Genomic DNA, 16,221 nt, shown 5'->3' with positions numbered 1-16,221 from the left:
CAAGTTACTAATCTTTTTAACAAGTTGCTTAGTTATTGCAATAAATTACTCACCTTGTTGGAAAAAATCAAACAATTGCTTAAATTATTGCAAAAACTAAAAATATGTCGCAACAGGTGAGTTGATTGTTGCAATAGATCATATATTTGTTGAAAAAGTTGCAAAAAGTTACTAATCTGTTTCAACAGATGGATCAGATGTTTAAGCAAGTTGCGTAGTTGTTGCAACAGATTAATCACCCTGTTTGAATATTGCAACAACTTAATCATATGTTGCAGTAGGTATCTCATATGGTGCAGCAGGTATCTCTCATATGGTGCAACATATTTACGATATTGATCACATTGAAGTCCTTTGTTTATACTGAATAACATTGAATTTATTATTTTTTTATCACTCAATATGGTCGAATTAAGTACTTCACATCAAATCACTCTAATGATCACTCGATTTAGGAAGAATACACTTAGAATTACCCATCTAATCCATGAAATTACTATCTAATCCATTAAGGATGCTAGTATATATATATATATATATATGGGTGAATCAAGTAGTTCGCGTCAAATCACTCTAATGATCACTCAATTTAGGGCATATTGACTTAGTAGATCATCTCTCTTGAATCAAAATACATCAAATTGATTAAGTATTATACATTGATCACTAAATATCATTGATTTCCTTTGTTTATAACTAAATATGGGTGAATCAAGTAGTTCACATCAATTCACTCTAATGATCACTCGATTTAGTGCATATTGACATAGTAAATCATCTTTCCTGACTCAAAATACATCAAATTGATTAAGTATTATACATTGATCACTAAATATCATTGAATTCCTTTGTTTATCAGTAAATATGGGTGAATCAAGTAGTTCACATCAATTCACTCTAATGATCACTCGATTTAGTGCATACTGACTTAGTAGATCATTTTTCATGACTCAAAGTACATCAAATTTATTAAGTATTATACATTGATCACTAAATATCATTGATTTCCTTTATTTATCACTAAATATGGGTGAATCAAGTAGTTCACAGTGCATACTGACTTAGTAGATCATCTTTCCTGACTCAAAATACCATCAAATTGATTAAGTATTATATATTGATCACTAAATATCGTTGTTTTCATTTGTTTATCACTAAATATGGGTGAATCAAGTAGTTCACATCAATTCACTCTAATGATCATTGGATTTAGTGCATACTGACTTAGTAGATCATCTTTCCTGACTCAAAATACCATCAAATTGATTAAGTATTATATATTAATCACTACATGTCGTTGATTTCCTTTGTTTATCACTTAATATCATTGATTCCCGTTGTTGATCACTAAATATGGGTGAATCAAGTAGTATCTGTTGCAACAACTGTAATATCTATTGCAACAAGTGTAGTATCTGTTGCAACAACTGTAGTATCTGTTGCAGCAAGTGACATAGTTGTTGAACATGTCCTTACTCTTGTTGGATAAACACAACAAGTTACCCAGTTTATGCAATAAGTCACTCCACTTGTTGGGAAAACCCCAACATGTAACTTAGTTGTTACAACAAGGCCTGTCAATTGTTGCAACATATTGCTTAATTGTTGAAAATATTTTAGGAGTTGGATAAAACTCAACAAGATACTAGTTGTTGCAACTAAGTCTTGTTACTTGTTGGATAAAACCCAACAAGTTACAGAGCTGTTGCAACAGATTCATTACTTGTTGGAAACTGTTCAACAATTCATTAACAAGAATACACACATTTGTGATTTGAACACGATCAACATACCATATAAACCAAGTTCACAAACACCAAGAACATAAATTATCATTCAAAAAAAGAACAACATTAAAATGTCATAAAGTTTCAAAAAATAATTATTATTACAACACAGTGCAATTAACAACTATGGAGCATTTCGGCTTGGACATGTTGTTTTTTGTGCCAGCTGTTTTGCATAAGGAGCATTTGTTTTTCCTCGTTAGCAATGATTCCCCGATTCCACGCCTCCTCTTTGTCCACCTTCTTCCGGATTTGCTAGGATCGACATATGGAGGAGGTATCTCTCTCTAATTCAAAACTTCTTTTAATTTTTTTTTTTTGGGGGGATGGGTGGTACAAACAACAAAAAACAAAAACTTTTCAAAATTTTTTTGGTAGGGTTTGGGGGTGGGGGTGGGGGGCAAGGGGCAAGGGCGGGGTGAGGGGTGGTGAAAAAAAACAAAAAATCCAAATCTTTCGTTCAATAAACACATACCGATCTAAGAGTACTCGGATAGCTTAATTCAGAGTCTTTCAATGTAAAAAGTGATCAACTAGCTGCTGATTACGTACTATATTTGACATATACGGCATAGTAATCTATCTATACATAATAATAAGAAAGGCAAAAGTATAATAGGCTGAAGTATCAAGGTCTTGCATTTCAACGTGAGATTTTGGTAGCAATAGTTATCACCCTTCACAAGGTAAGGAAATCTTGTTTTGTATTTATTCCTGTGGAATGGTGCAGATGGAATTACTGCGTTTCTCATGTGCTTGCGTTGTTAATGTAGCAACAAGGTATACTATACATAGTCAGAAGATTGCCTGCTATATCACTGTCGAAAAAATATGAATATTCGAAGATGAATTATTGAGATGGAACTCAACAATACTGGTTGATTTAGTAGTTCGTATTTTCTGACACATTGATCTTGAAAATTAAATCAGAAGTTCAGCTGTAATTAATTGTGTGGACTACTTTAAAATGCCACATGTAAGTTTGTGAAAGGAGTAGATCTGGGATCTCAAAGACTACGGTTCACTGCTCCAAACAGGTAACGTCTTAGCCCTTTCTCTATATTTTTTTCCTGTTTGATAGGAGTAAGAAATTTTTGTGGAAACAAATCATGTGTCCGTTGTTGGACATCGTCCTCTAATAAAATATGGATGAGCGTTTTTGTGATAGTTGGACATGATTCCAATAATAAGCCTCTGGTCAATCTAAATGGGCAATATCTCTTCCTGTCTAATATATGTCATACTAATTTTTAGCTTCTGATTCATGTAGTAAAATTCACGTTCTTTGAGGATTTTATTTCAATTTAGAGATCACGTTTTAGGTGTTAACCAGTTCTCTATTTATGTTTAAGCATGGTTAGTTACAGGATGTATGTTCTCTTTGTTGAAGTCATGACTTAAAAGTTCTTTTTAAGCTTATATTCTAGATACACATAATACTCTGGGAATAATTCTTTTCAGAATGAGTTTAATATTGAATTAATCTTTTTATCCTCTGAAAGGAAGTAAGGAGAGAAATAAGTATCTTTTTTAGTAGCAGTAGCTATTCCTTGAATTGAATAAGCATGGAACTTTTTTTAAAATGATGGCTATTAGCTTTGTGAAGAATAACGTTTTGTGAAGCCATATTTAAAAAATATATGCTACTTTTAAGCCATATTTAATCTCCTTCAAGATCTTTTCTATATTTAAGGAGGAGGTTTGTCATAAAATGTTTACTTAGTCATATGTATGTTATTTTGAGGACTTGTGATAAATGGCCCTTTGATATACTACTGCAATTGCTTGATTCATTCTGTGTTATGATCCTAAAGGTGAGCATTTTTTTTTACTGTGCTCTCAAAATTACTTCGTTCTAATTCTTTCTCTTTTCTTCATCTTTGCATGAACACATTTGGAGCAACTTGGAGTCTTAATGCAAGACTCTCCATACCAATATTGAGTCATCACATTTCATCTTCTTTAGCTCCATTTGATTGCAAGAAAAATAGCGAAATTGCTTGGGAATACTTATGGTGCCTTTCTTCGTTTTCCTTTTATCATTTGTTCTGTCTACCTCTTTATGTCTAATTGTTGATGAATGTGTTTTGGGCACTGCGATCTTATGGACTCTGTGAACTTATGTCTAACCTGTCATTACTATACATTTATAAGATAATTGAGGCAAAATATTATAATGATCATGATCAATACGATACCAAAAAAAAAAAAAAAAAAGAGAGAGAGAGATCAATTTTCCCTCTTCTAACTTCTAAGTGCATTTGTTTTTGTTATTTACACATGAAATTCTGTTATGTACAACTGTAAGGATAAATTCTTTATACCCTGACCAGACGTAATAAGGAAATCTTCTGACTATGTCACTATCAAAAGAATATGGATGTTGAAAGGATATGATTTTTTGATATGGAACTTCAAATGATACCAGCTGGTTCAAAAATCCTCTGTATTTGAAAAAACATACAAAAACACAGCAGTTTTAAATTTTATTTACGGGCAATTTTTGTTTGAATGTGTATCAAACCAAAATCATAGATCAGTTTTAAAACTAATTGAATCTCTTCTCTTGCATATTAGTTTTAAAAAAGAACGTACAGTTCCCTTTTTCCTCTCACCGGAAAATTGCACCCCAAAATCGTTCTCTGTGTAAATTGCTAAGCGTCAGAATCAAATAGATTAACGCATTCTTCAATTCTGCATTTCAGGTGCAGTACTCCCTTCTGTTTTTGACTTTTTTTCCTTCATGTGTGAATGCTGAAAGGTTGTTATATTTTAAAACAACGCATCTATAGTTGCATTCTGTATATATTCCTGACCATCTACTATTGTAAAATAGTATGCTATGTTTTTCTTTTAACGTTATGGGGTGTTTTGCAGTTTTTTGTAGCTTCAGAGAGTTTCTCGACTATCAATCCTTACTGTGGCTATGACATGATCGATATTGGGGACATTCTATTTTCAGGTTTGCTTATATAAATTTCATCCAAAGTCAATAAAACGAGTGACCTGGTGCTACTTAATGGCTTTTTTCCCTTTACATCCTTTAAGAAAATTATAAATATTAATTAAAAATTCGAAATTGGCGGGGACAATAGGACGTTCATTTCAGAGGAACGTGTCTTATGCCCAACATTGGCTATTATTATGAGAAGAAGAATAATCAGAATCTTCCCAATGGCTCTAAAAAATGGTCGTAGGAGAGGTGAGGTGCACTCTCTTGAAGTCGAACACCATAACGAGTCCAAGATTACAGAAGTCTTCGCCACTTTTAATAGGCATAGCATTGCAAGTGTAATTGGCGCTATAAAGCAAGGGTGCTCAATCATTTTGACAACACATTCTATGGAGGAAGTTGATGTTTTATCCGATCAAATTATAATTATGTAAAAGGGCATACTTTGCTTCCTTGATGATGTGATTTCTACAAGTAATGTGATAGACAGGAAATGTAATGAGACTGTCAAAGAATTCTTCAGATACGTCCTTTTACTAAGATTTTTTCTTAATATGGTTTATTATTAATAAACTCGCGCTCTTGACTTAATTTTTTTGTTTGACTTGACTTGGATGCCACACCAAAAGAGGAAGATATTGCGTAAGGATATTGCATGGATTTTTGGTAGAACTTAATGATGTTTTTGGCAGAACTTAATGATGTTTTCGGCCAAAAGATCCGAATTTTCTCTATAACTGGACTAAGTAATTCAATTTACTAGGATTCATTTTTTTATATAGATTCAACACCATCGTGATATATTGTGTTTTTATCGACGTAATACAAAAACTTTTCCCTTCTTTAAAATCTTCAAAACTTATTAAGTTTTTGTTTGTTTCCTCGATTTAAATAGCGAAAGGAAGAATTTTTTTTCCAGAATTCTTTCATATCAGTTTAGCATTTATTGTTAGTAGATTGGGTTGTTCGTAAGAATGGAGTATTCTCATTCAAACTCATAAAGTATTAGGAATGATTAAACTACACGGATTAAGTGTAATGCAGGACTGTAAATGCAAAGAAACATTACCCTTTCAGTTAGTTTAGGCGTTATCTAACATATGTGAATGTAATATTGCTTGTCTTACTTCTTCAAATTATATCTCTATCGGGCAATATATTTCTCAATTTTCTCCCTCTATCTCCACTCAAATGTATGCATAAAGTTCTCATTGATGAGGATATTAATTTTGAAAAAGATCCAAACTCTTACTTAGACATGTACCCAAGTGTAGTAAATCATTACAAAGTCATGTAGATTTCTTTTGTCTCGTCATATAAAAGGTATTTTCGTGTTATCAAGTCTTACCAAAGTTCTTGGGCAATATACAGTACTGGAACATGAATTAGTTCTAGAAGTTCATGTGCAATTTCGGGATATTTTACTTATCTACTAGCTGCTAGAAGTTTATTCTTGAAAATAAATGTACATATATGATTAGTCCATTTATCCTCTTTGGCCTTTAGCGTCAAGGTTGCAACGTATCCTCCTCTATTTTATGTAATTTTTTAGTATCTGATATGCTTATAAGAATTCAGCTTTGTTGGAATATTTTGGTTGAGTTTTTTGCATCGAGTTGACAATTCAAGAACTGTGAAGTTATACAACAATCGACAACCAACAGCTTTGATTGAGGAAGACAGAAAACATACAAATTTACCCAAAGTTTGATCTTTGATCCTTACATGAATTCATTTGTTAGATGAAGTTTCTAACCAAAGAGCCAAGACAGAGAAAGGAGGCAATTTCATGGAAGTTGGTGTGAGAAGTGAAATCCAATTGCAATTGCTTAGATTCCCATTCCAGAGAAAGGGTGGAGTTCGAAGACAATGCTTTGTTTGTGAAGCTCATCATTTGCTTTTATTTTCTGTAATAAAATCAAGCTAATTGAACAGAGGATGTGCTTTTGTTGCATCTATTGTAGTGTTTTAGAATTGTGACTATTTTTGTTGTACCAAATACTGTTTAAGAAGAAGTACCTTTAAGTTGTTTACTTTCATTATCCAATAAAATGTAGTTTGATTACTTTTCATTACCATTTCAAGTAATATTTCTTATTATTTTATAATTTTTAATTAGTGCATCATACCATACATGTCTTTCTGGATAGTATCTTCAAGATCAAAATGTTCTGACTGTTTTAGCACTTCCATAGTTGTGATCTAGCAGAGATATGACACCATAGACTTAGGCCCAAAATTTCGGTATTCGGTAATACCGAAGCATCCCAAAGCGCGTTGCCCTCGTAGGCGCGCAACATTAAGTAATCCAAGTCAACCCACATTACTAACTAACGGTGGATAATCATATTTCTTAGAGGTACTAAATACAATTCCATGAATGAGCAAAATGAAGGTTGCATTAATGATAAAGATTTATGATATGGAATATTTCGACCTTCAGGTACTAGAGAGAAAAGGCCTTGTCCAAGACAAGCTTTTTGATTGAATCCGAACAGTATAGTATCTCGTACAGATTACCGAAACCGAATACCGTATTTTTAAATTTTTAATCCCGAATTCCGTATCGAAAACCGAATTACCGAAATCCCCGGTTCGGTTCGGTAATTCGGTTTTCGGCATTTTATGCTAAACTTTGTGGGGGACTGGAGAGGCGCGTAATGGCAATTGGGTAGGAGGAGACCACTTCCAGCACGACTATTCAACGCATCACGTTACTGACATTGAAAACCACTCTGTCTTTAACATCCAAACATTTCAACCAAAATTATTGGTCCACTGGTTTTGGCAATTGGCTCCAGTCCAGTAGGCCACCCTCTATTACGTGCATAAATACTTTACTAGTATTAGTACCCACTGTCCTCATTTACAAATTTCTTTCCTTTTTTTTTTCCCTCCAAATATGGCCTTACTTTTAGATCCATTACAACCCTCCGCTGCCGCTCCTCAACAAACCAAATACATTACCACAAGTCAAAAAGTTATTTACAGGAGACCTGCACTCACCGAGGACAATCCGTGTTCACTTTTCCCATTTGTTGAAAGCACCAAGTAGTTAAAAGACTCAGCATGGCAAGCGGGATCCTTAGGGACATGTCCAAGTAGTTAAAAGTCTTTCAAAGCAATTCTCTTTTCTTCTTTTGTTTTTGGGGGGTGGGAAAGGGGAGGTTTTTCTGAATCCAAATAAATACTCCAAGATCACAGTCTGTACAAACATTATCTTTAGAACAAACATATAGCATCATTTTCATACTACCACTAAGTATTTCATAAGACAGCTCCAAAGTACTAATTAGTTCCCCTTGACAAGGGGTGAAATGAAATCTGACGCATGTATGCTATACCCGATGCAGGTTACTAAAGCGTGTACAAGATGATGTGGGAGTTGCAAAGTCATCCTTTTCTATTTTCTCTTGTAAGTAATATTGCTTCATTCACAAGTCGCACCAGACGGGATCAGATTGCCTCACCAATGGAAATAAGTTCCATGGAGATGAACTGCAGATAAGTAGATCATCAAACAAGGAGACCTAACTGAGACTACTGAACACGCCGTGGAAGGTGATTGAGGCCACAATTCACAATGACTGAAATTGATGTTTCTTCAAAGCAAGACTTAAGGGAGCTGTTGTTTATTGTCGGAGTAAGTTCAGATCCTTCTGATGTCGAGTAAGCCCCCACTTGTCGGCCTACAGGTTAGACACAATAGAATTTTTAGCAGAACAGAGAATCAAGCATGTTTTTACAGGCAGCAAGCATCCAGTACTTCGATTCCACACAGAACCTCAACATTCTTATACTAGATCACCTACTTTCCTTTATTATTCATGAAATTTCTTTGCCCAAGGCTATCAATTCTCACATCAAGAAACTCTTATACCTAACTTTATGCAGTTGATTTCACGTTTCAAACATCGTAAAATCTCTGACTCTTGACGAACATGTTCAGCTTCATATCATAATTTATTTATGACTCTTTGAAGTCCAAAAGCACAAAGCCTGTTGTAATACCAATAACGACAATAATGAAGGAAAGGCATCCTTCCCAAATTCTGGCGATAGTATTCGAATAGCTAACTCATCCTTACTTGACAAATGGACAAATAAGTTCACAAGTGAAGGCACAGAAATGATCGAGCATTTGGTAAGAAAACTATACGAGAACAAGTACATAAAAAGAGCATAATACACTTACAGTCCAGTTAACACTTTAATTGTATCATAGAGAAACCATTGCAGAGTCACAACAGGCCCCACAAGTGTGAGTCGAACAGGAAGACTTCTGGTAAACAAATTAACAAATCCAATCTCCTTTATAGCCTGAAAGCATCATATCAATTTTTTTCCAACTAATTAGATTTTTTCAAATACACTTAAATATCATGAGCGTGTTGACAGAAGTTTTACCTGTCTTATTGTCTCAGCCTTTTTGTTGTAAAGAGATGAGACAATATTGTCAGCGGGATTAGATATTACAGTACCAACAGATCCAGCAGCATAGCCTGATAAGCATGTCACACCAAGTTGCTGGGCTCTTGAGCAATCTTCCTTCCTTTTTTGTATGACCTTCCGATACATCAGATCTACCGAGTGCTCAAATGTCGAAAACATGATCATAGAAACTGTCAACAGAAGACGAAGCACAAAGGGAAGTCGTCATTATAAACTCCAAAAGCAGAAAGCCACACATTAATAACCACAGTCGGTAATGTGATTATCGTATTTTAAAGGGCATCTATATTGCAGCGAGATTTCAAAGACAAATTTGATTAATAAGCACTTTCTAGAAATTGTAAAGTAGGCACTAAATTTAGCACCCAGTGCAAACTTGTAAAGTAGACGACGATAAAGAAAGCCAGACGGTAAATGAACTGAAGCAACGAGAAGATCCTATGCACAGCAGCCAAAAGATGCACAATGCCACATTTCAATGGTAAAGAACAGATAAATTGAAGGGCAAGACATATCTACAGGATAAACAAAATACACACTGATAACTCCACTCCATCCCACCCAAGGACACTGATATGAGTAAACTTTACCATGAAAGTTGCATAACACTTCCGAATGATAACATGAAAGAAAATAAGGGGAGATGGGTGGGCTAACAGAAAAAAGCTAAATTAAGTAAAGATTTTACATGGAAGATTACGCCCCCAAAGTGGAAAGAGTCCCTTGTAAAAGCTACAGTGAAGCAAAAACAAACTTCAGCGTCAATGTGCAAGGTGGACAGCAATAGAATAAACAATGCATACTTCTCGGACTTTACCCTGAAAGGCCTTCATTCATGTACATCTTGCGAAATCCATCAGTTAATCCCCTGGCAAAATAAGGCTGAGTCTGGACCTGAACTTTGATAGCTTCAAAGGGACAGAGCGCCACATCAGCAAATACTTGAGCTGATGCACTGCTGAGGAAGAATATAACACTCCTTTTTTGATCAACCAACAATTCAGTATAGAATCTTTTAAAGTATTCATAAAGACCAAACTTAAGTCCTCCTTGAACTCCATATCCGAATAGTTTCCCTGACCAGCCTCTCCAAAGAGCACAATGACCTTCCTCTCTCCATATAGTTATAAGCCCCGATGAAATGCCATGGTATTTGAGAGGGTTCACCTAAAGCAAATAAAGGTATTACCATAAATATCAGATTAGGCAAGTTTCTTTCTTTCCACCCTTTAATTTTAGTTTGTTTGTCATGAGGAGTGACCATGGAGTATACAGATTTGTTAAAAGAAAGAAGGTGTGTTCTAGTGCAAAGATATAGTAAAGAAATCACGAGGCTCTATGGCTTGAAATAAAGACAAGGATCATTTGAACAGAAAAAGTACAGGCATGTCCAGGACATGGAAATTCCAATTTTTTTAAAACTGATTTACATTTGATTTAAAATAATATAGTACCCCAACGTCCAAATACACCACCAGAATTAGGCGCAAAGGATAGCGAGAGGAAAACAGAGCAATATGGAAAACAGAGTGAACAAATAAACATTAGATAGAATAACAGAAGCACGCCATCAGAAAGAATCTTAGAGTTGGAGTTTGTTTCTTAATATATAGGTCCTGTTAAAAAAATATATATATATATTATATATAGAAGTCATTTATTAGTGAAAGTTTGCAAAATAGGTAATTAAACGCTCCATGAAAAGAAGTTATCTTTTATCCTGACTTAGGAGGCTTTATTCGTTTCTCTTTACGAGGTTATGATTAGTTGGAACAAGTTTTCTTTTATATTCTCTCTTTTTTGAGTCTATTAAGTGTCAGAAGATGAACCTATTGAAAACAATCCACAGAAAAGCAGAGATTGAAGTTTTGGAAAGGTAGTTGGCAACTATTCAACCCCTATAGACAAGGAAAGCCTCTCAAAAATACAATTCTTAGAAACCAGAATAGGATTTGGCTCCTGGACACACGAGCAATCCAACCCATAGGATTTCTTTTTTCATCTTCCCATTCTTACTTCTGTGGCTTTCCCGGTAATAGGGATATCTGCAAGAACTCTTACCCATATGAACCATTTCTTCGGAATTGTCAGCTCATAGCACGATGAAAGTGTTTGATTGTAGCACAGTATCTCAGAAGCTGGGATTTGATGGTCTCCATAGAGAGGATACCATGGGCTTCTCTGGTGGAAGCTGCTTGAAGATGATGTGATGCAAGTGAACATTTAAGAAAAAGTTGTGGTAAAGTTTCCTTCTTCGTTCCGTCATTGATCAATCTATCACTCAATCACAGACCGCTCTAATCACACTCAAATTATGTACCTACACATCGTATTTTTACCCATCGCAGCTGCATTCGAAATCTTCGGCTCACTGTCATAGCACTTTGGTGATTTCAATCGAGGAAGCCGCATACATCCATTTTTTTGTGGTGATGTTAGGAGTATTTAAAGACAAGGAGAGTGAAAACTGTAATGGACTGAGCAGTAACTAAAAAGTAATTACCACGATTTTGGGACGATTTTCTGGGTTTTCTTATTAACTGTAATAAATGGACAATACAAGTAAATGCTAAATGGAAATGAAAGCTAGAAAAGGAATATTCATGGCGTCAATATGCAGAAGAAGAGAAGAATACAGAAATTAGGGAAGAAGAAGGTGAGAAGAGAAATAGGGAGAGAATTTAGGTGCATTGAGAAGGAAGAAGTTTGTTACTAGATTCGATGTATGCCTATAGCTGCTCCCATTTCAGGTAGTTATAGGTTGTTACTCAGCTTCTAATCCAGGCCCTCGGATATCATTAATCGACGTTTAATCTGGAACGTCCACGTGTAATAATTCTGTGCAGCCTCATCAATTATTCTGCAGCTCATTTTTTACCATATGCAATGGTCATTACATTCCCTGCTGCTTCAAATAATCCTTGACCTCAAGGATGATCTCGAAAATCTGGAAATTGGAAACCATTTTGTGTATCAATACCCCCTTGTTGAACCGCACTCTTGTCCTCAAGGGCGGTAAATGCAGAACTGGAGTCACCAGGATCAAAAGGAACATCCAAACAGTGTTCTCCAAGCTTAGCGCGCAGAAGTTGCTTATCTCTGATTATATATTGTAGCAAGTAGAACAGGTAATATGTGTCCCATCCAAAAGCTTCGCTCCATTCCTTAAAGATTATCTCAACAGGAAGGTCCACCTTTTGTTGAGATGAATATACTTTCCAGCTCAACTCTAGAATCATTTGGTGTAAAAACAGCAAGGTGGCTCTAGAATCACTCTAGTAACAGGATGTTTTTATGAAGAAGCCGCCTGGATCAAACTGAAATTGATGTGAAAGACCTCGAGTGTTGAGCTACAGCAATCAGGTTGAATAGCATAGCAGTAAACTTCTTAATGGTGTCAATGGAGCCGCCTGAATCAAATAGAAAACAAAAATATGTAGCATCTAGCATGACAATCAAACATGACTGCCTTTTATTTTTCCTTATCCTTGATTCCATTATCTCGGAACTGAATTGAATATATGAACTGTAGGGACACCAATCGATCCGATGGAATGAAGGGACCATGCAAAATTGACTTTCGATCCTAGATTTAGGCTTCTCCGAATCATTCTTGGGCTGCGAAACATTTTCAGGTGCCTTGACACTATACTCCAATGGAGATCTTTTAGCAGACAACCTCTTTAATGGTTTGCCTAGATAAGCACTATTTTTTAGCATCACATTTGGCGAACCAGCTATCAGTTTCTGGAACTTGAGTAGTCGATGCAACTCAAATACTTGAACTGCAAGCATTCTCTGCTGGCTGGCAATAGCTCGTCTTGCTTTCCAGAAATGTTTTTGTCCAATTATTCTAACAACATCGTCATGAAATATGTCCATTTCAGATAAATACTCCACCATGGAAGTCTCTGATAAGTCACCACTCCAGTCCATTTCTCCTGTTTGTGATGATTTACATGTCTCGTCTTCCTGGGAGTCATTATCAACATCTATGACAAATCCGGAAAAGATAGTGAAATCAACTTGAGAACTAGATCTGAATTCCAACTGTACAATATTGGTCATATGTGATTCACCAAAGGTATTAACAGGATTCCCTCTCAGTTTAAAATGCAAGAGTTGATCAGTTCGCTTCAAAATACCTTCTCGCTTATCCATAGATAAAGTATCTGAGGTACCTTTACAATAATGCTCTGTGCTTACTGCAAACTCTTTGGACTCCTTAACGGTCCGGCTCTTACCATGCTGTCTCGTAATCAGACTCGTAATTTTTTTCAATTTGTTGTTTCCCTGATTCACCTGGGAGTTATGAAAATTGGGAACTCTAAAATCTTCCTTTTCTGTTTGCTTTTTAGACTTAACTTCCTGCAACAGAATATTTGAACCAGAACAACAGCCATGTGGCTTGTCAACTGGATGTCTCGAGAAAAATACACCTCTTTCATATTCATTCTCCAAAACATCATCAAATAACCTCTTTTTCCCAATCAGCAGTATACTAACTTCCATCAATAACCGCTCCACAAAATTCATAGGCAACTTGTAGCAAGATGCCTTTACAGCTTCTTCCCAGCAAGTAATTCGCCTTAGTTCCATATCCACACAAGGCAACTTTTTAACAGTAGCTGGAAATTTCGGAAATACACATTTCCATGCTCGTTTCTCCCCTAGAGCCTTCATATAGCAAGAGCTTGCAAACTTCCAGGGAATAGTATTTAAGTGGACTATTCTTACAAATAATTTGACTGCACAAGGTGTTCTCAGGCATTTATTATAACAGTCAAACAAGGGATTACTACTGGTTATAATGCGCGTACATGAACCAGGATCAAATACCTTGGCCGAAAGGACACGCGAACTTGCTACAGGTTGTAGTGAGCAAATTTATGCCAATATCAAACGAAACATTAAGCAAAATACCTGGGAGAATCACGTTTCCAGATATAATACTATTCGCATATACTCTATTACTCCCAGGCATGTAATGCTCTCTAATGCCAACAAGAACAAAAGAACCCAATTCTACCTTGAGGTCTTCAAGAGTTTGGAAAGAAGAGAGGTCTCCTTTACCACTGTAAACAGAACTATACGTTGGCATGACAGCATATAAACAGACAGAATCAATATGCACAACAGAAGGATGCATAAACCACTGCCATCCAGTATCCCACACTCTACTGATGTTATCACAAGATTTATGCATACAAAACATGTTAGTAATATCCATCGATAATTCTCAAACATTATTTGTGTGACCAACTAACTTCACGGTCTTGAAACCTATCCCTGGATCCCATGCAGGAACAATCACTCCATTTCCAGCTAGAGCAAGAGAGAAATTGCTCTTAATTCTTATGCATACATGTATTACTTGGACATGATCCCTTTCAGGCAGTTTATCAAACAAGTCGGAAGCAACTTTAGTTGTCTTATATTCTACACATTCCAGCCGTGTATTAAAGCAGACACTGGCCAAATCAAGATCTCTGAGTACAACCGAGGACAAGAGAATCGAGTTGTACATGTGGATCTTCAAGGACGTCGATTTGTCTCGAATTCATCGCATTTCAGACCTTCATTTCCGGGAGATGTGGCATCCGAAAGCTCCTCATATCAGGTTCATCCCTCTGGGGAATTTCGTCGAACACCTCGTCTTCAACTTCTGTCTACTAGTTAAACTAGAGTTGTGATTAAAGCAGACACTTGCGTACACCTTCATCGCAGTTTAAACATTCATTTCCGATACACTCACAATCAATGCTTCGTTGCTGGTATTTTTTCAGCTTTTTGATCACCGAATCTAACTGTTTTTGCACCTCCTTGATTGTCATGGTGATGCCACAGTCGCAGGAACAAGGCTCTGATACCAATTGTAATGGGCTGAGCAGTAACTAAAAAGTAATTAACCACGATTTTGGGATGATTTTCTGGGTTTCCTTATTAACTGTAAGAAATGGACAATACAAGTAAATGCTAAATGGAAATGAAAGCTAGAAGAAGAGAAGAATACAGAAATTAGGGAAGAAGAGAAATAGGGAGAGAATTTTGGTGAATTGAGACGGAACAAGCTTCGATGTATGCCTCCCATTTCGGGTAGTTATAGGTTGTTACTCAGCTTCTAATCCAGGCCCTCGGATGTCATTAATCCACTTTTAATCTGGAACGTCCACGTGTAATTCAATATTTTTTCACCACAAAAACAGATGGTGAGTCTTAACTAGTTAATTTAAGGCTTAAGGGATAAGTAGTTGTATAAAAGGCAAAAGGAGACGGGAATGAGGGAGCTAAACCTGTTTACTTACAGTAAGTAAAGTAGTACGTATAAAATAAAGATGAGAGGCGGTGTAACCTGCATGTTAACCTTCAAGACATCGAGAGGAGTAATGGCGAGATGAGTAATGCCAGCGCTGAGCATTCCTCCAGCGGTACAGAGACCGTAATACCCAGCTGAGAACTCCTCCAACAGCACCCTTTCTCCTTCTGCTCTTTTCATTTGTGATTTGTTCACTTTACTCTGACCTCTTAAGCCGAAGACGCTATGCTATGTAAATTAATTGGACGAAAACTTGGAACTTTGGAGGCCAAGAAATATTTGATGTTTCTCTCGCTCCAAACATGTCCACGTTTTCCCAGTCCAACTAATTTTATAAAGCATGCTCTCTACACTACATGGGCGCGTGGGAATATGCCCAAGGTCCATTCACCTTTAAATGCTCTTTTTTTCGGTGGAACAATTTACTCTGCCACGTCCATTTTTAGTCCTTAAAATATGATTTATGATACAATTTTAGAGAAGTTTAAATTAAATTATTTTACCCTGATACTACAAATTATTAGGAATTACATTTTTTTCTCTATTTTGTTTCTAGCTCTGAAATCATGACGTTTCGGCATAATTTGCGAGTGATCCAATAATGACAACTAGGTTAAATATAATATGAAGTCTCGCAATTCCGAAATGTTTTTTTTTTCTTATTTGTTTGTATATTGAAATGATGACAATTTGATATCATTTTTGAGTAATCC

General features: G+C 35.9%; 1 protein-coding gene across 3 annotated transcripts; it reads right to left on the bottom strand.

Moving 5' to 3' along the window:
* Nucleotides 1-7,946: 7,946 nt before the first annotated feature.
* LOC132599407 (mitochondrial phosphate carrier protein 1, mitochondrial-like) lies at nucleotides 7,947-15,845 on the bottom strand. Of its 3 annotated transcripts, none has more exons than XM_060312765.1 (6): nucleotides 15,545-15,845; nucleotides 10,010-10,359; nucleotides 9,881-9,924; nucleotides 9,148-9,362; nucleotides 8,936-9,060; nucleotides 7,947-8,429 (listed from the first exon to the last, which is right to left on the bottom strand). In XM_060312765.1, the coding sequence occupies exons 1-6, from the start codon at nucleotides 15,686-15,688 to the stop codon at nucleotides 8,390-8,392; spliced, it is 918 nt and encodes a 305-aa protein (XP_060168748.1). In that variant the 5' UTR covers nucleotides 15,689-15,845; the 3' UTR covers nucleotides 7,947-8,389. The 3 variants fall into 3 exon arrangements, 2 of the variants coding, with proteins under 2 accessions (XP_060168748.1, XP_060168747.1); XM_060312764.1 differs by lacking the exon at nucleotides 15,545-15,845 and adding an exon at nucleotides 11,254-11,899; XR_009566817.1 differs by lacking the exons at nucleotides 7,947-8,429; nucleotides 8,936-9,060; nucleotides 9,148-9,362; nucleotides 9,881-9,924; nucleotides 15,545-15,845 and adding an exon at nucleotides 11,906-15,522 and having other exon boundaries at nucleotides 10,238-10,359.
* Nucleotides 15,846-16,221: the final 376 nt, after the last annotated feature.

This window comes from Lycium barbarum, chromosome 6 (assembly GCF_019175385.1).
Source record: "Lycium barbarum isolate Lr01 chromosome 6, ASM1917538v2, whole genome shotgun sequence".
Taxonomy (NCBI): Eukaryota; Viridiplantae; Streptophyta; class Magnoliopsida; order Solanales; family Solanaceae; genus Lycium; species Lycium barbarum.
The sequence above is the reverse complement of the archived record's forward strand: the minus strand, read 5'-3'. Positions and strand labels throughout refer to the sequence as shown.